The 24,244-nt window shown below is 39.0% G+C and overlaps 3 protein-coding genes across 13 annotated transcripts in view; 1 reads left to right on the top strand and 2 right to left on the bottom strand.

Annotated features, from left to right (window-relative positions):
- PITPNM3 (PITPNM family member 3) overlaps nucleotides 1–777 on the bottom strand; it is a 58,514-nt gene extending 57,737 nt beyond the window's left edge. Inside the window, exon 1 of one of the 2 annotated variants that reach the window (XM_090122441.1) lies at nucleotides 691–777. The gene's annotated coding sequence lies outside the window, so the exon portion shown is untranslated. The remainder of the gene's footprint in view (nucleotides 1–690) is intronic. The other variant, XM_090122439.1, reaches the window with a different exon arrangement.
- Nucleotides 732–22,159, bottom strand: KIAA0753 (KIAA0753 ortholog). Of its 10 annotated transcripts, none has more exons than XM_031591371.2 (18): nucleotides 21,043–21,245; nucleotides 20,738–20,911; nucleotides 20,288–20,392; nucleotides 18,614–19,226; nucleotides 17,254–17,360; nucleotides 16,909–16,971; nucleotides 15,969–16,184; nucleotides 14,667–14,865; nucleotides 13,318–13,547; nucleotides 12,264–12,433; nucleotides 10,442–10,531; nucleotides 10,148–10,235; nucleotides 9,311–9,481; nucleotides 8,477–8,558; nucleotides 6,495–6,615; nucleotides 6,097–6,321; nucleotides 4,236–4,349; nucleotides 732–870 (listed from the first exon to the last, which is right to left on the bottom strand). In XM_031591371.2, the coding sequence occupies exons 2-18, from the start codon at nucleotides 20,882–20,884 to the stop codon at nucleotides 867–869; spliced, it is 2,745 nt and encodes a 914-aa protein (XP_031447231.2). In that variant the 5' UTR covers nucleotides 20,885–20,911; nucleotides 21,043–21,245; the 3' UTR covers nucleotides 732–866. The 10 variants fall into 10 exon arrangements, with proteins under 10 accessions (XP_031447231.2, XP_089978577.1, XP_089978573.1 ...); XM_090122451.1 differs by lacking the exons at nucleotides 732–870; nucleotides 21,043–21,245 and adding exons at nucleotides 877–2,738; nucleotides 21,889–22,159 and having other exon boundaries at nucleotides 20,738–20,839; XM_090122447.1 differs by lacking the exon at nucleotides 732–870 and adding an exon at nucleotides 877–2,738.
- Nucleotides 21,297–24,228, top strand: TXNDC17 (thioredoxin domain containing 17). Its single transcript, XM_031591390.2, has 4 exons — nucleotides 21,297–21,487; nucleotides 22,233–22,314; nucleotides 22,576–22,651; nucleotides 23,279–24,228. Exons 1-4 carry the CDS (start codon nucleotides 21,346–21,348, stop codon nucleotides 23,345–23,347), a joined length of 369 nt encoding a protein of 122 aa, XP_031447250.1. The 5' UTR covers nucleotides 21,297–21,345; the 3' UTR covers nucleotides 23,348–24,228.
- Nucleotides 24,229–24,244: the final 16 nt, after the last annotated feature.

Raw genomic sequence — 24,244 nt, 5'->3', positions numbered from 1 at the left:
TCCCTGAGCTGTGACCAGTCACAAAATCAGTTGCAGGATATCTCGAGTTGGAATAGATCCATTTAACCCACCCAGCTCCTTTCCCGCACTAGAAAACTGTGTCATATTGGCCGCTTGAACCATCAGCCGCAACAGCAGCGCCCTCTTGGGTGCAGCAGTCCACCAAAGACACGTACTCCAGTCCATCACAGTGTCCCCTTTGTGTGTATGTATGCTTTCCTCAAATGAACAATGAAGCAAAGGTAAGAACTGACAACAACCTTAATGCCGTGGGAATTTTATGCAATTTTTTTGTTTGTTAAGCTGGAATCTACAGCTAGATTTGCACATTTGCAGTATAGTTGGAATTTATTTTAAGGGAAACTCATACAGCTCACGAATTATCTCTGAATTCAGCAATTTTTACAGCCAGGCTTGTAATAATTGCTTAAAAGGTTATGCAAGTTCAAAAATACCTTGACAAATCAGGGAGCTGCTTAAAAGAGCTTTTAAAAAGAAAAATATTAAAAATAAAAAATCTCTCAGCAGCAGTGACCAATTTTATTCAATGAAAAGAGACATCTTCCTAGGGATAAAACAATAAGGAATGTGACCATGAGAGAGACAAACTCCACTAAACAGGTGGAAGTAATCACTGAACTTTGAATACCAGCTTACATAACATTTCCTTCTACACAGAACAGTACTTACAACTTGAAATGAAATAACACTTCACATTTATGTGAGTTCTTCTCAGTGAGGTATTTCAGAAGGAAGGTTCTGCCAGTCCAATCTCTATTCCACATTAAAATCACAGTAGTGCCCAGGAGCCCCAGTGGTCAGCAGCTTTTCACACTGTGGTAGGAGTGTCAGTCAAGGAGCTCCTTTTACCTACACGTAGCAAAATATTATATGAGAGAGAACAGGCAGACACTGACACACAGCTGAAACACAAGGAAACAGATGACAAATGATCAGCTAGGACCACTGTCCCTCAACCTGCTTCATTCTCTAAGACCAGACTAGCATTCTAAAACCTAAGTTCAACCTAGCACTCCAAGCATGCTGCAAGAGATAACGTGGGGCCTTCTGATGAAACGTGTACTTGAAATTTACTTTATTCTTCAAGAATAAAGGAAATATACTGAAGCAAACTGTCTGGTTAATGTGCACATTATGAACAGAACCCCTTCTCCAGTTACTGGTGAATCATCTCAAAAAGTATCCCAAAAAATAAGAAAAAAGGAGAAAAGCAGTCAAAAGAGAAACAGCAGTAAGTTAGCCTCTAGGAGTAACTCAGAGAAAAGGCAAACCAAACAGAGGGAAGGAGTTCAAGTAACGTTCTTACAGTGACAATAATGGTAGTAGAATTAGGTCCAGCATTAATAGAAAAAAAATTAGTTTTCCAAAGCGCTGGTAGAGCAAACACTTGCCATAACCATCTCACTCCCAGAAGCATGCTGATCTAACTTTTACAATTAAATATTTAGAGAGCAGTTTGTGTGCTTTCGGGAGCTGCAAGAACTGCTCACAGAATTCAGATGAGCAATTCTGTCTTTGTGATCCTTATACAGGGTTTCCAGAGTCATCCACTTTCTTCATTGCTCCTTATAATACCTAGTTACCTATCAGGGAGCAGCAGGAGGGAGGACAAGCCAGGAGCCAAGTGTGTCCACAGCACCAGCTGGGAAGCGACCACACCAACACTGTGATGCTGTGAGGTTTGGCACAGCCCTTGCACCAAACTGCTCTGATGCACTTCTGTTGTCTATGTCACTCTGAACCACTCCATAAAACTCAGTTTTACTTCAGATACATGTGACTGCAGCAACTGGCATTTAAGGGAGTCATCCATACATCTATACTACCACTAAATTCTTTCATCCTGTTTTTGTTTTATCCCTTTCACAGCCCTGACACTGAAGAAAATTACATGTAAAAAATGAAAAAAACAGGCCTATGAAGATCTCATAGATCCGTAGAAGGGGATCCTTCTCAGTACCAGGTAGGATAGTATATTTTGGATATCTAACCTTTCCTAAAGACCTTCAGCAATAAGAAACAGCACAGTTTCCAATAAAATCTGTTCGTCCCTATCAATCCAACATTCTGAATCTGAAAGTACTTATTGTAGTCTCCCAGTACTCAGCTTTAAAGAAACTATGGATTCAGATGCATGACAGTACTGTAAGTGCATGGTCAGTTAACACTGATCATTAGATGCACAGTTAACACTTGCAGCAATATTATGGTTGCACTATGTGCTTCAGCCCCATATAGTCTACACAAACATATCTTAACAAAAATTAAGCATATATGTAATATTCATCAAGCTTGATTCTGATTTGTCCCTTTAGAACAACGATACACAGTCACTTCAACTCAAAACTTTAACATTACAAAATTTAACATTACAAAATTTCCATCCTGAATTGTCTAGTTTGCATTGGTAAATAGACAGTACAAAATCCATCAGTTCAGTTCTGTAGGAGGAACTGAAGAGAGTGAAGAAGAGTCTACCTAAAGCCTTCACTCTCCACAGATTTTCTCTTAAAGAAAGCACGCAAGCACCACAAAGTCTCATCCAGAATAAAAATTCACTTTATCAGAGGATACCACTCACAGCAGAGAAAACAATTACTTTGTCAGAAAACCACATTACACTGAAGAATTAGGGTAGTCTGAGTCTTGAAAAGCTGCCAGGTTGGGTGCTGATTGTTCCATCAGAAAGTTATCTTAAATTAAAAGTACATTTAGTCCTATGAAAGACACATTGTTTATTAAAAAACAAAGTACCTTGACAATACTTTCATGAGTGTACATGCAGATACAGACACTACGTCTTACCATTTTTGATTTTAAATTAGACTTATTATACAACTACATAAAGAAAAAGGTGATGTTTAGAATATAAGAAATCACACAAAGTCATACATCAGTAATATTTAAATTGTTACTTCTGGTGTAAAATTCAAGACAAACAAAACAGTAAAAGTCCGCAATAAAAACAATTACTTTAATAAAATATGTTCAAATAAGAGGAAATAAAAAGAGTCTTAGAGGTCAAATTTGTTCTGATGAGAGCAGCACTACTATAGAAAAGAAACTTAAAGGATACAAACTGTCACACTGTTTTTTTTGGGTTATCCTCAAGGGCTGAGCTCCCCAAAAACAGTACCATAAATCTTACTCATTGCTCATTCCAGGCATAACCCAAACTAGTAGAGTGATTAACTTAATAACTATATTGCAGAAATGGCAGTTTTCATTTATTTTGTAGTTCTTGATTTTAATGGGATTGCTAAGACTAAAGAAGTAGGGCTGGATCACTAAGTCCTGGGTTTAAATAATATTTTAAGCTAATTTGAAAGGAAAAAAAGGAAGTCTCCATCACATGCTTCTCTTCAAAGGATTCATGCATGATGTATTAGTGACGTTCTAAAACAAACAGGAGAGGTACTTCATTCACTCTAAGAGTGCAAGCTCTGTCTACAGCCAGTGTGAGAGTTTACCTCTACTCAGCATTGTGCCACGGGAATCCTTCCCTTGGATTGCCACATTCTAAAAAGAACTAGTCCATATATTCCTTATGGTGGTCAGACAGTGTCTTTATTATATAACACATAAAGCGCTAAAGAGCAAATCCAACAGTTTTTGTTCTTCACTTTTCCATCTGGGTGTTAGATTCCTATCAATAATGAATTGCTCTTCCAACACAACTATCAGAAAAATTCAATGCATTTTCTTGACAGAAATAAACTAAAACCCATAACTCCTTTGTGAGGTAGTTAAGTGAGATTCTCCCAATTGAAAGAAAATTGAGGCACAGTACAGCTAAGTCTATGACATAGCTTAAACCCAGTGTTCCCTTCCCAGTATTTTATTCTCATCAGTAGTTTACACACAAAAAAGGATGAAGTTACCAGAGGTAAACAAATGGATGTGTATACCTATCAAAACATATAAAATTCACCTGTAACAGCTCACATCATTCTACTGAAATGCTGGCCAAAGAAATGAAACAACAACAAAAAGATAGTCCTGATAAATCTAGAAAGTCTGAAAAGAAAAACATTATGATCTTGGTTCTATAAAAATCTGACATTAATTCTTGTTGGATTTAACTCATTTTAGGGAGTAAAATCTCACAGACAAAAAGAACAAGCAAGCAAAAATAGGAAAAATTAGATTGTCTGATAAAACTATTAGACTGAGGTTGATTCATTTGGTATTGGGGCAGATTTGAATGCACTTACTGTGCTGGCTGCAAAAACTCTGATGTGAATACAGCTTCAGCATAATCCTCACAAACATCCTGCAGCTCTGCTGCCACATCAAGCAGGGCTTCATCTGTTAGTTCCTCTGCAAGACTACCGTAGAAGAAAGGGGAAAAAAGAACAGGAAAAGGCTGAGGTCAGATTTCGAGCTTCACTAATTCATACCAGTGATATCAACACTGATCTAAAAAGGCTGCTTTTTCTCTCCTTCTACTGCCTAGTCTAAGAAAAGATTCCACTATCACAGAACAGTTGTGTTCTTGTAAGTGTTGTATGACAACCTAAATTAGAACCATAGAATCCTTAGAGTTGGAAAGGACCTTTAAAGGTCATCTAATCCAGCTGCCCTGCAACGAGCAGGGATCTCCAGCAAGAGATACCCTCATCTCCACTGCCAGTCCTTAAATGAGGTCTGGGAAGGGGTGGATCCTGCCTCCACCCCTTCCAGTCACTCAGGTGCGTTGCTTGCACCTAAGTTTCCCTGGTTTGGCCCCGTCTTCCCACCAGATGCTCAGTTACTGTTTCAGGCTGTGACTTTGCATTTCCACTGCACATAGCTTTCATGAGGATCTGCTCCACAATCTTTCCTGGCACAGAAGGCAGACTAGTAGGTCAGTAGTTCCCAGGATCATCCTTTTTACACTTTTTAAAAAATGGGTGTGATGTTGCCTTTTTTTTTTTTCTCCAATCAGGACTTCACCTGATTGCCACAACTTTTCAAATATCATTGAGTGGCTAATTCTCTTAGGACTCTGGGATATAACACATGGGGACCCATAGACTACTGGATATTCAGCTTCCTCATGTGGTCATGAACTTGATCTTCACTTACAGTTGCACTTACAGGACATTGCTTCTCCAGTCCCCTCCTACAAAACCAAACATTTCAGGACTGTGTGGCAAGCAGTCATCAGGGAAGACCGAGACAAAAAAAGTTAAGTGCCTCAGTCTTCTCCTTGTCTTTGTTACCTCTTGCTTGCCTGTGTCACTCACTAGGAGGAGTACAGCCTCCTGGACTTTCCTTTTCTGGTTTAGGTATCTCAACTAGAAGTAGAAACCTTTCCTGTTCTTCTTGGCATCCTTGCTAAGTTTACTTCAAGCTGGGCGTTGGCTTTCCTGATGCCATTCCTACACAGTTCAGCAACTTTCTTATACTCTTCTCACAACACCTGTCCCTGTTTCCACTGCCTGTGCATTTTCTTCTTGCTCTTTGATTTGGCTAGCAGAACCCAGTTCAGCAATGTCAGTCTCCTCCCTTCCTTTCCTGACTTGCTACACTGAAATGGAGAGCTCTTGTGCCCTGAGGAATTCTATCCTTAGTCTGGTTCATAGCAAAGGATAAATATTTCAGGTTTAAAGGTGTTAAGAGATCTCTGTTTCTTCCTTTTTCAAACTCTTATATACTAATTCTGCTTTAGGAGTAATAATCAACATACCGTGGTGCTCATTCCAAGGCCACTGAGGTAAATAGGAAGCATCTAACTGATTTTTGTTGCCAATGAATGAGGCCTTACAGAAAGCAATAAGGTTTAAGGAAAAATGAGATAAGTGGCCTCCAGACAACAGTGGACATAACAGAAAGGAAAATTATTTTAACGTAAAAACAATTGTTTATTGGCCTCTGTAAAGCTTACCTTCAGAGTTTTGCAAATATTCTAAAATATAATGAAGCTACTGTATCCAGGACCTTTTCCGCATAGCAGGGGACTGTTTCTTCTAACCATTTTTTTTAACACTTATTTTATACAGGAAGATTTATAATGCCCTCTTGTGGTAAGAATTAAGGACAGAAAAAAAACACCTGATAGATTCACTTCAAAAATACAGGTAGTTCACATACCTTTCAGCAATCTGCCATGGATTGAAGCTGCCTACTGCTTCATGGAAAATAAGTTTTAGGTGATGCTTGTATTTGCTGCTATAATCCAGAATGCTCTGGAGCATAGGCTTTGCAACTGAGAAAGAAACATGAGACTTTTTCTGCACAGAATTCTGAGTCAAGGGCTGCAGAATGTCATTTCCAGTCAGCAATTTCTCCTGAGCTTCTTTGTTTTCGTCCATGCCACTGGAAATACAAAAGATTAAATCAAATCAGGATTATTAAGTTTTTTTTTTTTTTTGAAAAATCAGAAAATGACTTCAAACAGTAAGCAAAATTCCCTCTAACACAAACACTACAACGAATGTGCACAGCAAAAATGCACCACAGCTTTGTCTACATTAAAGTATTCTACTTACTTGTCATCAAAAAGTTTTTCAAATGAAATGTCAGTTTCCGGTTCTATCTGTCTAGTTAATTTGGTTATCTGAATTGAATGAGGAGATGTAGGTGTTTGAGCTATTAATGCCATTTGTTGATCTAGAAGAAAAAAAGATAACATTAAAATTTGTTTCTTTGGAAGAAAAAAAACCCTACAGTTAATGCAGTTAGGACCTCATAAAAACTTTTGCTTGCTTCATAGGCATATTTTTCAGGTAAAAAAAGACAAGTACTGAAGCTGACAAATCCCTAAAAATGAAAATTCAAGAAAGGATATCCAGGAGCTCAGTGTATTGAAGCTAAGCATTTTAGACATTCTTCCTTTAGTATAAGTGTAGTTTGTTTTTATCAGTGAATACTTCTCTAGAACAGACAGAAAAATATCATTCAAAAGTTAATGTAGTATATTAGAGCTTGGCAATAAATCCAATATATAGAAAAAATGAAACAAGATTTGGGGTAAGTCTTTATCTGTCTTATTGATAGATTTTGTACCTGGTGTAAAACAATGTATTTCCATTAAAGATAGTATGTGACCAGATCCTCAACTTATTAAATTGATGTAGCTTCATTGTTGTATTTAATCAAACAGAAGGATAAAAAAAGGATACACTGAACACTCTAAGATTTAGACTTACAAATCCCCAGCCCAACAACAACAACAAAAAAGTAGCTTCAGGAGATTTCAAACTTAGAAAATAAACTATCTTTCTTCTGAAGTAGATTCAAACAGCTGACAGATGAGCTAAAGTGTATGTACACCAATTACAGACTATAGTGCAAGGTCTTCACTGCACTACAATCACTACCCACAGTTTATAAGAAAAGAAAATATCTAAGTTAAGGAATGACAAATGCCTTTAAAAGGACAACGTTAAAACTTAACATGTGATGACTGGTGGTATGTATTAAAGACTCCTATCCTTCAACTAAGTAACACTAGCAGTGCTTTGCATGCAAATGTATACTCAACAAAAGCAAACTGAAAATAATAGCCTGTTCTCAGAATGGATCCTTCTTTTAGCACTGTATTTCATAGAATCATAGAATGGCCTGGGTTGAAAAGGACCACAGTGATCAGTTTCAACCCCCCTACTATGTGCAGGGTTGCCAACCACCAGACCAGGCTGCCCAGAGCCACATCCAGCCTGGCCTTGAATGCTTCCAGGAATGGGGCATCCACAACCTCCTTGGGCAACCTGTTCCAGTGCTTCACCAGCCTCTGGGTGAAAAACTCCCTCCTAATATCTAACCTAAATCTCCCCTGTCTCAGTTTACAACCATTCCCCCTTGTCTTATCACTGTCCACCCTCGTAAACAGCCATTGCCCCTCCTGTTTACACACTCCCTTCAAATATTGGAAGGCCACAATGATGTCTCCATAGAGCCTTCTCTTTTCCAAGCTAAACAAACTTTTTTGCAAAAACATTCCTCTCAAAGGAGCACCTATAATCAAAAATATGTCTGAATAGTTGCACAGAAAAAACACAAATCATGGACTGAACAGGCAACTAGCCTGTAAAAAAAAAAAAAAAAGAAAGAAAAATGAACCTTTATTTCCTTGGGAACACAAGTGAACTGCCTCTAGGTTCTGCACCTACAAGAGACTTGTTTGTGAGAAACTGCTCTGTAGCTGCAACTGAGTATCCTCGTTTTCTGTGAATAACCTTGACTAGACTGATTCATGTTGCTTTATTGTCTCCCCCTGTTATACATATGCCAGGCACAGACATCTTGCCAGCCAGCCAGCTTTGGTAACATGGGTACCTCTAACAAACTGGTGAATGTTAACTTGCCTCTGCATACTTTCTTTGGGATTTGGTAAACCTTATGTAGAAGGCATTCACACTTTTGCATTACAAAAGTGATATATGATCATATATAATCACTTTGATTTCAATTCTTTGAATTCAAAGACAGAGATGCCAAGAAAATAAGTTGCACTGAAGAAACTACTTACTAATTTTATCCTCTTGGGCCCTGAATTCTGAATCACTGTACACAATCTTGGTGAATCTCCTGCATACAGTTTCCTGATATCTCTGTTTTTAAACATATAAAAGTAATCAATTAACACATGCTTAACAGTTCAGCAGTAACAGTTATCACTTGATAGGAAAGCAGGTCATGATACTCCTTATCAAACCAGGATTATTTTCCATCGTTAATGTAGTACTGAAAAGGAGTAAAAGGAGAGATGAAATCACAGATAATCATCTCATTCAAAATCCTAGACTAGAAGATTCAACTTGTTGCCAGTACCATGGCAACTACTCCCATTTCAGATCAACAACAGTTAGTAAAACAACTGATGGGCTTTCCTGCCTTACCAACAATGAATTCAAACATATGCCCAAGCACCTTAAATAGATATTGCATACTGTAAGCTTCATGCTTTCAGCTTACAAATAGATCAAGTAAATGGTGCTAAATTCATTAGTTCTAATTTAGGATAAATTTAACTGAACAGAAAGGTTGAAATAAGATTAGAAACAAAAATTCTGGAAAAGCTTATTAAAGTTTAAAAAAGTAATGCATGGGGAAAAAAAAAAAAAAAAATCAAGCAACTCAGGTCTGCCAATCCTAAAGTTAGCAATAAAACCATGAGGTCAAGCATCCTTCTGTTCTTACACAATTTTTTGCTGGAAGAGGAAACTCCTTCCAAGTCTCCCATTTCATACCACAATTTAGTCTGATCTTGTTTTAAAGAACACAGATACCTACTGGTATTATAATTATTGTCAGTAAACGAGAAACTAGCTCTATCAGACCAATTAATAGATTAAAAACTTACTTCAATTTCTTCCATTCTTTGCAACATTGTTTCCAGACTAGGACCATCAGTCTGAAACAGATTCTCAGCCTGAAGTCCCTTATGCTGCTCCATATTCCAGAGTTCCTGAGCAGTATCTTCCAAAAGATCATCCAGTACCTTTTCACTGAGAATATCTGCATTTGCTGCAACCTGCCAAAAAAAAGCAAAATATACACAGTCAATGGGGGGGGGGAGAAAAAAAAAAAAGAGAAAAAAGAAGAAATAGAAAAACTTTGAGGGAAAAAAAAAAGCTTATAAATCACATATTTCTTACAGCACTTGCTGGTAAGAAGTCAAATATCATTACATCTTTTCAGTGAAAACCCAAATAATTTTGTTTCTCTTCCACTCGCAAGTGGAAGAGTCAAGTGACAGTTTGTTTCCAAGGAAATATTCATCTGCTAATAAACCATAAATCCACTTAGAATAATTAACCTTCTGTATTATTAGTCATAATTACTAGTAGAGAAAAATATACTTAAACATTAAACATAGTATTATAATAATTATTAAAATAAACTTATCAAGTCCAGTCATGATTAGTGTAAAAAAGTTATGATTGTTCACTACTTGACAATAAACTACTAAGAAAAGATGATTAAAAAAAGAACGCAGCTTTGCCAATTTTGGTTACAATAATTTAAAGCCTACGTACAAAAATGGAAATACACTTGTCAAGTGTCCCAAAATGTACCGACTATATAATGTGATATGTTTCTCCAAAAAACTCCTCATTGCACTACATTGAAAACAAACGTAATATTGACCCTTTATAAATGTACCCTTCAAATACTGCCATGAGCCTGACTGTACTACCTGTGCCCTATCCAATGGAAGTTCTAGGTGCTCACATACTGCTTTGTCAACTTTGTCTGCACACTGAGTTGGAGAAGCACCTTGCAACCTAGACACACACACAAAATAAGAACAAATAACAATTTTAAAATTTGGTATAACAACAAGTGGTAAAAAAACAAAAATAAAAAAAACATAAATCCACTTTTAGGGGAAGTGGAAAGTTGAGAAGCTTTTCATATTGCTGGTAGTGATGGTAGGAAGATTATGTCAAGTTCTGGTACCACTTATTAGCTCTTCTGAGCAAGTAATTACCTTAACTTTCGTACTTTTTTCATTTCTCTTCTGTTAAGATCAGTCAGAACTTTCCTTCTTCTTGAAGCTTCTGCTTCACGCCATGCTAGTCTTCAAATATAAGACAATTACATAAAGAGAATTACAAAACACTCATAAGAAATAGAGAATGAAATACTCAGGTTTTTAATATCAGTTTATAAAAATTTTGAAAACATTTATAGAGAAAATTAATATTGGCTCCAATATCATATAAGCCAGGAAATTCATCTCAGAACCAGCGATCTTCAGTCATGTCTACACTACTGGTGAAAAGACAACTTCATGGCTATCTGCAAATACTGCCTAGATAGATAAGCTCCTCATCAACGCGCACTACTTTAGATCCAGCAGCTGGATCTTCTGGTTCAACTGCCAGAAACAGCACCGGAAACTAAATGTGGGGAACCTGAGTCTCCAGAATACTGAATATATTTTTTACATAAACAAACCTAGACCATATTACAGACAAGGAAAAAAAATACACGTTTTCTCCTTTTGGAACCAGGAGATCACATTTGTATTCTCACTGCAGTGCTGAGATAGCAGGTTAACTACATTTGGAAAACATAGAATATTTAGATGGAAATATGAATGAAGGACATACCAACAAATTGCACCTTAAGAAAGGGAGAGGGACTAATTAACAAAGTTAATCTGGGAAGAATGAAATCTTAGGAAAAGGAAGGAATACGTATTACTTCACTGCTATAATTCTAATAGTTCAAAACAACTTCTATGAAATAGTAAGCTTTCCACAGACAAAACCTAGAGCACTGTGTGTAGTTTTGAGTCCCACAGCATAAAGATGTAATGCTATTAGAGGGTAACCAAGGGAGGACTATGAAGATGGAATAGGGTCTGGAGGGCAAGGCATACAAGGAGAGGCTGAGGTCTCTTGGTTTATTCAGCCTGGAGGAGGGGAGGCCTCATGGTGGCCTATAGCTCCTCAGAGGGAACAGGGGGGCCGTGCTGAGCTCTGTTCTCTGGAAACACTGACAGGGCCTGAGAGACCAGCGTGGAACTACAATGTAGGAAGGTCAGGAGGGGGAACAGGAAACGGTTATGTGGGCATGAAACAGGCACCCTATAGCAGTGGACACAGCCTTGAGCTGCCAGACCTCAAGGAACATTGAGACACCACTCTCAGACAGAGTTTGAGTGGTCCTGTGTGGAGCCAGGCATTTGGATGTGATGGTCCTTGCGGATGTGCATTCAGCACAGGATAATCTATGATTCTGTGTTTAATATGACTGAATTACTTCCTCCAGAGAAGGCACCAATAGAAACTCTTCATTTAGATAAGTAATTTCATGACACTTGAAGGAACATACTATTGTTACTTTTACCGCCATCAATTTCAACTGAAATTAACACATGAGTTTCAAAAACCATTATAGCAGGAACTGGCAGACAAAAATAGCATAAGTTAACTACTTATAGTAGTTAAATAAATTTAAAAATTTAACCAGAGCACCAGCATGGCAAGCGAATGACCATTCTGCTATGTATACTGTCAGTGCTTTGTCTACTGCAGTTTTGGCCTGTGACTTCCAGATGATATTCAGCTATAACCCAGGAAAAACATAAGGCAATGTTTTGCCATGCTCTGTGAATGAGGCCACTCTATTATGAGTGAAAAAAAAAAACAACCAAATATCCAGTTGTGAGCTGTGCTATGCCACTTGCCTCTGTAGTCTGAGAGACAGGCCCAACCCATCCTATTTACTATCCCTTTACAGATACAGTACAATTTCCACAGAAAAGTAGGGTGAACACCGGATCCACTAGACTATGAACATACCGTTTAGGTGAAGCAGGAGGTAACGTAGTGTTTGGAGGCACCCAGGGTATGCTGCTCTCCTTAACAAATCGTTTGTTCTCTTTTAACTGAAAAGCTATAGTTGTTTCTTGAAATCGAGCATGCTTTCCTGGAAGCTGCACTTGCCTTGGTTTTAGAGATTTAGGCATTCCCTTAAAATTAACACAATTACATTAAAAATTAAGCAACAGAGATGCATGTTTTTAAAGTACTTTGTGTTCTGCTTTAGAATTTGTTTGGAAGTCATGTCTCTTTATTGCACAGCTGACACATGGAGGATTAGAACTCATTTAAAACATGTACAACTGTGCCATAACAAAACATGCTTAAATTTGGCTATTACGATTTTTGCAAGCAATTCTAAGGTAATGCTTTATTTGGCCATCAAACTGCGAGGTCCACTCCAGAATTAATGCCTTGTTTTATTATGCTGGCCCACAGCATCAGAAGTGGATATTAGTGGAATGGTAGTAGAGGTTGAACCTTCCTCCCAGTATTCTGCTAAATTTTATTTCTGTGCAACAGACAAAGGGGCAGTCTGATAAAATGGTGTCTGACATGGAAGCACACATGAAGCAAAAGTGCGGAACTGAAATTCTTCAAGCGGAAAAAATGTCATTGACTAACATTAACATTAGCACAACAATACTGCTAAAGGCATTTTGCATGACAAAAGATGATCATTAAGAGGAAGACATTTCAGCTTTAAATATTAACTGAAATTTAATCATGTTATTTCAAAAATGAAACCAGTTTTGAGCAAACAATTCTCCTTGTTCATCCTGTTATTCACTGTTGATAAGCAACAACACAACTTTCAAAAAACTGATAAAATATAATCATCAGAAATAATGGAGGCAAATAACATTGTTTATTTCCCTATACTTCTAAACTCAGATAAAAAATACATATATATGTGTATATATATATACACACACACACACGAGAAAGTACAAAGTCTGGAAGTGCCTTACACTAATAACAAATCCTAGAGGATAAGATGAAGCAAGCATAAATTCCTTTAAAACTTGCATACCTGTGATTTTGTAGGTAATAACACGTCTTTCTTCTTTAAAGAGCCACTTTGAAGAACGGGATCTTTTTTTACAGCTCTAGATCTCACTAGTGCATCTAGGCTTCCCTGCAAAATGGTATTTCTTTCTGGAGCAGGTAGATCATTTGCTTCCTGGAATTTATCATGCAACATATGAATGTGATTATTCATCTTCTGAACTGCCGAAATCTTTGCAACATATTGATGTTTATCTGTATCAAAAATAATTAAGAAATCTTCAGCTGTAAGTTCAAAGGAGCAAGAATCATCTTAATGTCTATATCTGACTTCTCTGTTGTGCTAGATATACCCCAACCACAACATTTGAAGCTCTACTATAATACAAAAATATCAAAATTAAAAGCAAAACTAACAACAAAAATCTCATATTTCCTGACAAGTATTAAATTAACTGTTGTTGTTACAGTGATTAATTGAAGAGAAGATTTAGCATTATACATGTGTACACAAATGAATAAATATACAAGAAAACATACACATTCTCCATTTACATATAAATATATTCACATACACAAAAAAAGACACATACACAGTCATGTAGTAAGCAATAATACATTTCATGAGGTGGCAAAATACTGTAGATATCAATTATTTCAAAAAACACTGGGAAAGAATAAAGTCTATTTCATATATAAGGTAAATGAAGAATAAAGAGAAGTAATTCCCAAAGGTTGCATCTCAATCTGGCAGTGGAAAACAGAGACTTCAGTTAACTGTTAGTTAATGTGCCTGTAGGTACTGAGACTGTGATTAGCGTACAGAAGAAATGTCAAGAACAAAAGCCACATTTCTCAAAATCTTTCAAAAACAGAGAAACTACACAAACCAAGGAAATTCTCAGCCAAAGCTTTAGTACATCTTTTCACTCCAAACGGTTCTACAAAAACAGTAACTTTGCTGGAGACTTGCTAACAAACAATGACTGCATTTCAAAAGAATACGTTCATATAGTATTTTCAACATAAATATTTGATATATTCTGCGTGCATCAATAAAAATCATTTGTAAAGTGTCATTTAGGTATACACTGTAGAAAAGCAATCCAAGTGTAGCCCACTGTAAAGGAACTAGACAAAAATAAAAACACGATGATGATAATATAAAGAGGCATATAAACCTACAAGTTAAATTGCCTAACAGTAACTGCTATGGAAAAAAAAAACACTAAAAGTATAACAGAGCTGCATGAATCTGATGACCGCATATGGGGTGTTGCACACTTCCGCCCAGCAATATGTAACACACTAAAAAACTGAACTGCGGAGTGTAAGTTAACTAACAATTTAGTAATAAAATACAAACTAAGAGACCTCTGGCAGCTGGAGGTTTTCTAGGTTCTTGTCCATGTTGTTCCTTTAAGATGAGAGGCTTATTTTCTCCTTTTGGAGTTGTTAGCTGTTTTCTGGCTGGAAATGTCACAGTGTTCACTGGAGATTTGCCACGTGATGTTGAAAGACATTCCTTCACTTTTTTGGGAGTTTGTTTCTCTTCCAGCAATGAAATCAGACCCTGCATCAGATATTTATAATTCTAATTACTTTCTCAGTAAACACAGCATAATAAAGAAAAACAAATTCAAGAGATTCTGAGTAACTGGAACCCTTTAATGTGGCTTTATTGGTGGCTTTATTGTTTTTTTTGTTTGGTTGGTTGTTTTTTCGTTTGTTTGTTTTGTAGTGACTAATCCTGACAGCTTGGTCATGCAGAAGCATCTTTGTTTGACTAACTTAATCATGTAAGAAGAGGTTCCGCATTTTTTTTTAAATTTACAATTGACTAGAAAATTATCTACTTAAAGTACACTAAGAAATAAATTGACACAAGATCTACAGACAAAAAAATGCCTGCATGACTAAGATAAGACAAACACATTTTCCATTGAGAAGTACAGTGTTAATTCTACCTCCATTCCTATTCTGAGGCAACCACTGTTAAAGTGCTCATAAGCAGTTCAGAACAATAAAATCACAGCTCTTACATTTAGAACAATATTTTAAGGTAAATTAAATATTTTGTGGCTATTGGATCAGCTGTTTTTATTTGAAATAATTAAATACTGATTACAGAATAGTTCAGGTTATGTAAGTTATTACTTAAAAAAAGCTGTAACTAGAAACTACAGCAGGAAATGTGAATCAGAACTTTTGTATATTAACAGACGTCATAAAACATAAGAAATTACTAACAAAATTCATTTGAAGGGCAGAGAGCTTTAAGTTGTAGCTACTGTCTATACAGTTTTGCACCCACAATTGTATGTGAGGCAGAAAGACTCACTGATAGTCCTGATGACTAAAGGATGCACAGCAGAACAACAGACATTTAATATTTAACCAACATACAAAAGGCAATTCTTTCAACCTTGAAAGTGGGAAGTGAATCAGGAACTTATGTTCTGTTACCACTATCACTACCAGTCCTTATCCTACCAGTACAGTGAATAACGACAAGAACATCATCAACACAAACTGCAGCAGTAAGCTTCTGTGAACAGGATGTGACTTAATTTAGACTTCTCTTATTTACGAACATCAGAAGCACATCTATTAGAAAACATGGCCTTTAATTAAAAAAAGTTAGATATTCTGCAAAAACATAACAGTTATTCCTACCTCAACTTGCACCAAAATATCTATTATAACATCAGAAGTTGAAGAATCTAGTTCTAGTTTGGCAGAACAGAGTGACAGCTGTCGAATGAGACTGCCCAGCTCCTTGTAGTGAGTAGGAATCCATTGCCCTGTTTGATCAGTAAACTGATTGGCAAATGCCTGCAAGGCTCGTATAGCTCCTCTGTGTGCTGCTGCCAATCTGGATACTACTCGGGACTGGAAAAAATGAAAAATATATATGTTAGTACCTATAGTTTCTGTAAGTACTGATACTATTGATACATTCACAGAATTCTTACCAACATTTCATGTATAATCATTCAAGAATTGGAATAATTCAGATGGAGATTAGGCCGCTTTTCAGGGAAAACAAAACACTCATTAAAGAAGTCTTCTAAAAGGTATTACACAACACTGCACATATCAAATTCAATGTTAGATTCAGCTAAAACAGCATAATGTTATAACTGTGTTATAACTCCTGGTGTTTCTACTGTTTTATAGGTATAAAGTCATGGGGCTGATCCCAATGTACAAAAACATAACTGTAGGACATTCTCCATCCCCCAGTGGATGTTTTCTTTTTGAAAAGAAAATACAAGTGATGAATGGAAAAGCACAAGAGAATAATGAGTCAATACTGCCAAACAGTAGCAATTATCACAACATTATCCTTCTGAAAGATCATGGACTAAAATCAGAAAAGAATGTCTACAACTGAGTGACATGAATGGGAAATTAAAAATAATAATCAAGAGTAGAACAGAGTGTTATTCAGAAAAGCAAGTGGAATGAAGTAGAAACCACATAAAAGCAGGCCAACAGTCTTTTCCACACCAGCATACTGTAGGCAGATCTTAGGATCTAGGAGAAGACGGAAGGAACAAAGGCCAGCATGAGACCAAATGAAATATGTTTCTGTGCAATAATTTCATCTTACCTTTTTAGTATGTTTGATTTTATGAGGACTCAGTTTTTCTAAATCATCCTGAATTTCTTTCACCTGTTTATCAAGAGGAGGGAGTGAGGAAAATCAGTCAGAATTAGCTCCATGTCTATAAATGAACAATGTTTTCACTGTAACATCTGAATGAAAGTTCTTTTTTTTCCCCAACAGTGATGCTCATATCTCTAAAACCACTCATAAGTGAAATCGGTCACACCACTCAGACTCAAACTAGAATGTCATGGAAATTCAGACATGTTCCCATTAATCTGTCTTGTTTCAGTTCACTTCTGTCAAATTTATCACCATAAACATCCCAACTTGAAATGCTAGTCGTACCTGTTGCTGGAGTACATATAGCATCTGAGCTGATCGTGCAGCTTGCTTCTGCCTTTGAGTGAAAGTTTGTTGCTGTTCATCAGCATCTAAGTTTTCTTCATCTCTCTCTGAGAAGCATGAAATATTAAGTTTTATGCCTTAATTTAAGATGTGAAAATCTTGTTTAAGCCAAATGAACAAATATAATTTAGCAACAAGAATCTTCCATGCAGAGCATCCTGGAGCAGTAACGCATGCTAGTTACTTTAACTCTACATTATGTATCTGCTTAATATTTGACTAAATACTCTTATACAATACACCTTTTCAGATACAATTTACAAAATTACTCATGACTCCTTAATCTCATGACAAACTTGCAAGTAGAACGCTCCAAGTTAGAAATAAATTTAAACCTCCAGGTAGCTATTATAAAGGGACCAATGCAATGTTATGGATCTGGCTGGGATGAGTTTACTTTCTTCATAGTAACACGTACAGAGCTGTTTTGGACTTATGACTTAAAACAGTGCTGCAAACACATCCAAGTTTTGTCTTTTGCTGTGGAACAGGTGTACAGTTTCAAGGCTTTCTCTTTTTCCAACTCTGTCCCCCATGTGGGTGGGCAGGGAGTATGCAAGAAGTTGTGAGGGCTCACAACTAGGACAGCTGAACCAAGCCAAAAAAAGGGATATCCCATGCTGTATAACAGCATGCTCAGCAATAAAAAAAAAATAAGAGTTTTGGGCAAAGGGAGAAATGTAGCCATTACCCAGAGATTGGCTGGGCATTGGACAACTTGTGGGAGACAGCACGTGATTGCCACTGCATCATCTGCTTTGTTTTTCCATTTTCCCTTCACTTACTAAGCTACCTACTTCCCAACTCATGAGTTTCCTTGCTTTTGCTCTTCCTGTTCTCTCCTCTGTTCTGCTAGAGGAGGTGATAAGCATAAGCAGCTCTGTGGTGTTTTCGTATTTAGACCAACACAGTGTCAGAAAGGACATTAATCATTACACCACACACCTATAAATTAGGTAAGTCAGTTGACTCTCACAGCTAAGAACGTGGTTAATGACTGTACTGCATTTTGCAGTCAGAAGCTTGAGCTAATATGTCTACATCAATATTAGATTATTAAATAGCCTGCCATTAATTTACTGCCATTGCAAGCTGAACTGGAACTCACTACAAATACTCAAAGATATTAAACCTTGTTATTATCTATCCTGGCTAACTATTCCACTGGTTTTTCCTATTCTTAAAAATCCAGAATGAATCTGATTTTAATCCAAGTCAAAAACAAATAAATGAGTAGAAAAAAGAACAAATGAACAAACTCTCATGCATTTACATATAATAATTACATTCAGTCTTACACCTTTTTTAGTTAGGTCTTCAATTTTCTGGACACAACTTCTTAATTCTTTTTGCAGCCGTTGGATTTCAAGGATATTTTTATTTTCCTTTATTTTAACATTTGTCTTGGGGTCTGGTCTTGTATTATGGGTGAGTGAAGAGCCTAAAACAGCTGGTATTAGCATTCTCTCATTTGGTGTGTAGAAATATACTTTTGCACCAGATGTGGTAGCCTTCATTTTGGAAGGCTGGACAAGTTTCTGGTGATATTTCAGCTGAGTTTGAGACTCAAGCCCACTTTTCTTTTCTAGACTTTCAGATACTTTGTTCTTCTGCTCTTGTGACTTCTGGGCCAACAATGATTTATTGACAGCATCTCTAAACACCTGTTGTTTCATTTGCTCTTCAATATGCCTTCGTTTTATGTCCCTTTTGGCTAGATGAATGGCCAATTTCAGTCTCTCTTCAGATATCACTGAAAACATGCCAGAGCTTTGTACACTGTGGTCATCACTTCCACCTAGATTTCTCTGATCATTAGACGACTTCAGTTTTTCTATTATAATTGGATGGGGGTTAGAAAATCTGAGAGATAAGTTTTCCGGAACTGCTGGAACATTCGTATTAAACTGGAGCTGTTTTAAAGTGTAAACAGAAATTAATGTAACACAGAACCATTTACATGAACAAGGCACCTCTAGTACACAACCGTAAGGAAAACAAAGCCTCTTCCATATTACAGTGCTGCATAATCAGTGAATATACAGATGTTATAACTAAGAAATAAGAGAGCTGGGCTAAGCAGGTTATTATACTAAAGAGAATAGATAGAGTGCTTACCCTTGTCCTGGGCTCACTGTAAAACTCCAAAGGAGGGATCTCCAGAAAGAAATCCTTCCCCGCTGGTAGTCAGCTCTTAAATGGCTCTAGGAGAGGTGGAGTCAGGCTCCACCCCTTCCAGCAGCACAGGTGAATTGCCTTCACCTGTGCTCCCAGGGCTGACTCATTGCTCGCCTCAGGTGATCAATCAGAGGTTCAGGCCATGATTCAGCAGTTCCCATACAAGTGCATTCTGTCACAATGGTACTTCTCCAGCACATGCAAGGATTCCCTCCGCTCAGACAAACGTCAGTATTCAAAATGACCTTGAATTACGCATGTAGGTGTTCTTGTAAATAACACTGCATACATATTTACACCTTTGGGTAGGCGCCCACAGTGAAAAATCTGCTCCAAAATGACCATGTAACAGACAGTGCCATTGCAAAGACTTTAAAGAATTCTAGCCGTGAAATTAATAAGTTGTAATGACAACTACATTAGCAATATAAAAAGGTGTTATTTGTATCATATCAGAAGCAGAGTTACAAAGGTAACAGATGGACAAACGATGATGGATGCACGATGAAGGAGAAATGGAAAACTAAAATGCAGTAACAGAATAAAGTTTCTAGGTTCAGTGACTAAGTGGTAAAGTAGGAGGCTAAGGCAAACAGTATTTACAGGTGTAGTTTCAGTTCCACACAGGAGAAGAAAAAAAAAAAAGGGTTAAGATTATGAGTGACAGTGTTGTGAAAGCAAGTATGAAGATCTCACATTCACGAGTGGTCTTTCCTAGGAAATGGGTCTCATTCATCTTTTTGTAGTGATCACAAATGAAAACCACTTCAGCACTGCTGAAATAGTCAAACAATACCTGTGTCCATAAAGACTTTGCTTCACTCCTGTACAGCTGGGTAGTGGGTGTAAATGGAGCATCAGACAAAGGTGGCTTGCTTGGTCCCATCACGTTGACCTGATGCTGAAAAGTTATTTTAACATATGTTACTATAGTTATAATTAACAGTTATTATAATCATACGCTATTTCTATCTCTGAAAAGGAATTCTGGATTCTGGGTCTCATGTGCAAAACAAACAGATAGAGAACCAACCTGAGGAAGCACACAGGAACAGGAAATAGATCAAGTGTCTTTATACAGGCAGCGCGCAAAATGGAAGGAACGTTCCTGCTGCTTAACGCAACATTTACCGATTACGTCCTTCTTTTACGCACCCCCAGAAACGCTAAGGAGCGGCGCCGCAGGCCGTGGGGCTCACGTTGCGGCTCGTCGGAACACTGCAGGACTTCAATAGCTGCCACCCACCTGCAGGGGAACAGCGCGCTGCAGGACTGTGAGAACAGCGAGGCAGCGCTCAGGGCAGCAGGTTCGTGCCTCACCGCCAAAGGAACGTCGATCACAGGGCTTCTTCAAAGAGAAGAATTTGAAATATAAGCTGTGTGTCGAGACCATCAGAAAATTATCTCTCGTGCATCTGACCTTGAGAATTAAAAACCGAATTAAAAACCGAAGCTGCCGCTTCTTCAGCAGCCGAATCGGGACTTTGCCGCCGCTCCTCAGCTCGGCTCGGCGCGGCCCGCCCCGCCCGCCACCGTCACCCCAGAGCTCACCGACCCGCGCCCGCCCGAGGCCAGAAGGGCAGCGGAAAGCCGCGAGCTGCGCCCGACGACCCGAACCCCGCCGGGGACGACCCGCAGCGGGCCGCTCCTCACACCGCGCCTCAGGACCGGCGGGGAAGGCACGGCCGCCCGCCTTGCAGGAGCCGGGCCCGGCCCGGCCCGCTGGGCGAGCGGTTCAAACCCGCTGCGGGCGGCCGCCGCCGCTGAGGCTGTCGGGAAGCAGCGCGGCGCCGCAGTGCGGTACCCCGGGCGGGGCCGCCTTCCCGCCCTCGGTTGCCGCCTCCCGCGGGCGCCATGGGCTGGGAGGAGAAGCAGGTCCGTGGGTACGGCGAGTTCGTGCAGACGGCGCAGCGCTACCACGGCCGGCCCATCTTCGCGCTCTTCTGCGGCGACAAGGACGCCGAGGGCCGGAGCTGGTGCCCGGACTGCGTGACTGGTGAGGCCCGGGGGGCGCGGGGGCTCCGCTGGGAACTCCGGCCGCCTCCTCTCGGCCCGCGTGGCGCCGGCGCACGGCCGCCCTCGTCGGTCTGAGGCGGGCGGAGCGGCGCCGGGCCTCGCGGGGGACGCGGCGGGGACGCCGGGTGGTCGCGGCGCGGAGGCCGAACCTCGGAGCGCGCGGAGAGTCGCGGGCTTAGCCTCCCGCTGCGGTTACCCCCGTCCTTAATCGGGCCGCCGTGGCTGGGAGCCGCCGTAGCGCCGAGCGCCCACGCGTGGGACGTAATGCTGTTTAGCAGAGGCTGGCACAGAGGATGGTTTTTCTGTCTCGGCAAAGCATTCGATGTAAATCGTGCATGAATCTACTTCTGCTTTGCCTAACGAAAGGCAGAAATAACTTACCTTTGCCGGGAGTGGAATCCGAAGGCAAGTCCTCAGAATGCATCGCACTGAACTTTCTGGATCGTACCTGCCGGATCACGCAGGGCAGCAGCTTGCCGCTGTTCTGCTTGGTCTCCTCCAGGCAGCAGATCGCATGTTCTGACTTGTTAGAGCAGCAGTTGGCCTTCGTGCGAAGGCCCGTCCCTTTAACGTTGGCAGCGTACGTTCTGTAGTGCTTATGGATGATGACCACGTGAAACAGCATCTATCTCGGGCACGAAGCAGACAATAGCAGGACTGCTGGTCAGACTGAATGCTCGTGATTCTGTAGCATGGCGTATTAACACTGAGAAATTACTCTCTAGCTGAACCAGTTGTGAGGAAGGAACTTCATAACATGCCTGATGAATCAGTGTTCATCTACTGTCTTGTTGGAGACAGAGCCTAGTAAGTAACTGTTTTAATGCAAACAACTGACATTATTTAGCTCCTCCTGGCCTGGAGGTTAACTAATCTGTTGGTACTAACGACTGAGTTAGTTCTGTGACTGTAGAGTCTACAGTTCCCTTAAGTGGACTATTTGCATGCTTGTTCTAATGAGGAGGCTGGGGAGGTGGGAGGCAGAATCATCCCTTTGGAAGAATTTTAACAGTCAAATTTCAAACTGTATTTTTACAAGTTCCATTTAACTACACTCTTTGCTAACAGCTGGAAAGACCCTAACAATGAATTCAGGAAGAATCTGAAACTAACAGGAGTGCCTACGCTACTTAAATACGGAACAGTAAGTCATTTATTGTATGCTGTGGATTTACATGTTTTCTGATACTTCCGCTAGTTTCAGGAGAGTAGACAGTGTGGCCTTTCCACTCTGATCCATGTGCTTTTTCTAGCTCAGATTAGTTTTCTCTCAGGGAACTACCTCCCTCCTGTAGAACGTTCTCTGTAATGAACTTATCAAATAAAATACATACACTTAACACATCTTGTTTGAGGGGTAGGCTAAGTACTTAGCAATATACTGTCAGTTTTCTGACTTGCAGCTTCTCAACTATTAAGAACTCCAAATGGTGGATTATAGGAGTGGAGTAGGATTGTGCGTAGTGTACTCCTAATTCAGACACACTACAGCTCTCTCTCTTGTGTAATGAAAACACTTACATACCATACCAAGTTTTAACTTGGACCCATTATTTAAATCAACAGTTACTTTTGTAGGAATGCTTCAAAGAACAGAAAACATACAGGCATTTTTCATCTATCCTTATGCTGCTTTCTCCACTCCACACGCCAACTCCCACTTGCTATCTAGCAATAACAGCTGCTGTAGTATGGCTAATATTATTAGGTGCGAATACCTCTAGTCTAGAACAGATTTTTTAATTACTCCTAAAAACATCTTTTCTTTCAGCCTCAGAAGTTGGTTGAAGAAGAATGTTTTAAAGCAGATCTTGTGCGTATGTTGTTTACTGAAGATTAAATCCTCCAGTAGTCGATCATTTATGAAGATGTTTATCTTGTTAACTGCATTGCTCTTTTGTGGAATCCTCACTTTCTCCCTCCCCCCCCCTCCCCCCCAAACTGTCATGGAAAATTACTTTTAGCTAATCAAGATGAATGTCATTAAATTCTAGGTTCAAACCTTCCACTAAAGTCTTGCAACAAAAATCTGCTTTCTTTTCTTCGTTGAAATAAATTTGAGTTTGCCAAGTCTCTTTACAAAGAAGCCAAGCTCAAGATACGAACCAAGGTAGTAGCCTACTTTTACTTAACAGTAATACTTAATTACTAAGTTGCACCTTTAATAGTGGAGGAGGGGGAGGTGGAGAAGAGCAGGTAGAAGAAACAGAAAAAAATACCTTTTCTTCCTGAAGCTAATTTTATGCAGCTACTGAAGCTGTCAAGATAAATTTTCAATACAATGTTTAATGGCTTATCTGTTCAGCACAAAGTATGATGAGCTGAGGGCTAGCAGTCTCCCTGTCACTGACTGCACTGTCACACCTACTCCTACAAGAATATGAAATACAGTGTGAATACAGCATGAACACAATCTAAAATATGAAAATGAAGTCCCTCACAGCTACCATGATCTGCATTCTTACAGAAAAAAACAACAATCCAACAGCTATACAAGAACACATGATAAATGTTTCTCCAATTTTGCAAGTGTTTACAACTTCTTTGTAACAGAACCTAAGAAGGAAACAGGCCATTGCTCTATCTGTTCCACTGAGGTTTATCATTACCTATCTTTGCTCTACTCTGGCAATCCTTCTCTCTTCACACTTCGTTTTTTGTCTCTAAAATACATTGTCAAGAAAACTCTTAAAACACCCCTGCTCACATACCCCCAGAAAAGCAAGTAAACAGAATG

This window comes from Phasianus colchicus, chromosome 21, assembly GCF_987193195.1.
Source record: "Phasianus colchicus chromosome 21, bPhaCol1.hap1.1, whole genome shotgun sequence".
NCBI classification, from domain to species: Eukaryota; Metazoa; Chordata; class Aves; order Galliformes; family Phasianidae; genus Phasianus; species Phasianus colchicus.
The sequence above is the reverse complement of the archived record's forward strand: the minus strand, read 5'-3'. Positions and strand labels throughout refer to the sequence as shown.

Bases quoted from the DNA above. Each gene is read 5' to 3' on its own strand.
- KIAA0753 (XM_090122447.1), bottom strand. From the start codon at position 20,884: ATGGTCTCGACACACAGCTTATATTTCAAATTCTTCTCTTTGAAGAAG. The intron at 17,361-18,613 runs GTGTAAGACTGA...CATGCTTCTCAG, and splicing joins TGAAGACCTAACTAAAAAAG to AGAGAGATGAAGAAAACTTA. The intron at 16,185-16,908 runs GTAAGATGAAAT...CATTTTTTCCAG, and splicing joins AAATCAAACATACTAAAAAG to TCCCGAGTAGTATCCAGATT.
- TXNDC17 (XM_031591390.2), top strand. From the start codon at position 21,346: ATGGGCTGGGAGGAGAAGCAGGTCCGTGGGTACGGCGAGTTCGTGCAG. The intron at 21,488-22,232 runs GTGAGGCCCGGG...ATTACTCTCTAG, and splicing joins GTGCCCGGACTGCGTGACTG to CTGAACCAGTTGTGAGGAAG. The intron at 22,315-22,575 runs GTAAGTAACTGT...CTTTGCTAACAG, and splicing joins CTTGTTGGAGACAGAGCCTA to CTGGAAAGACCCTAACAATG.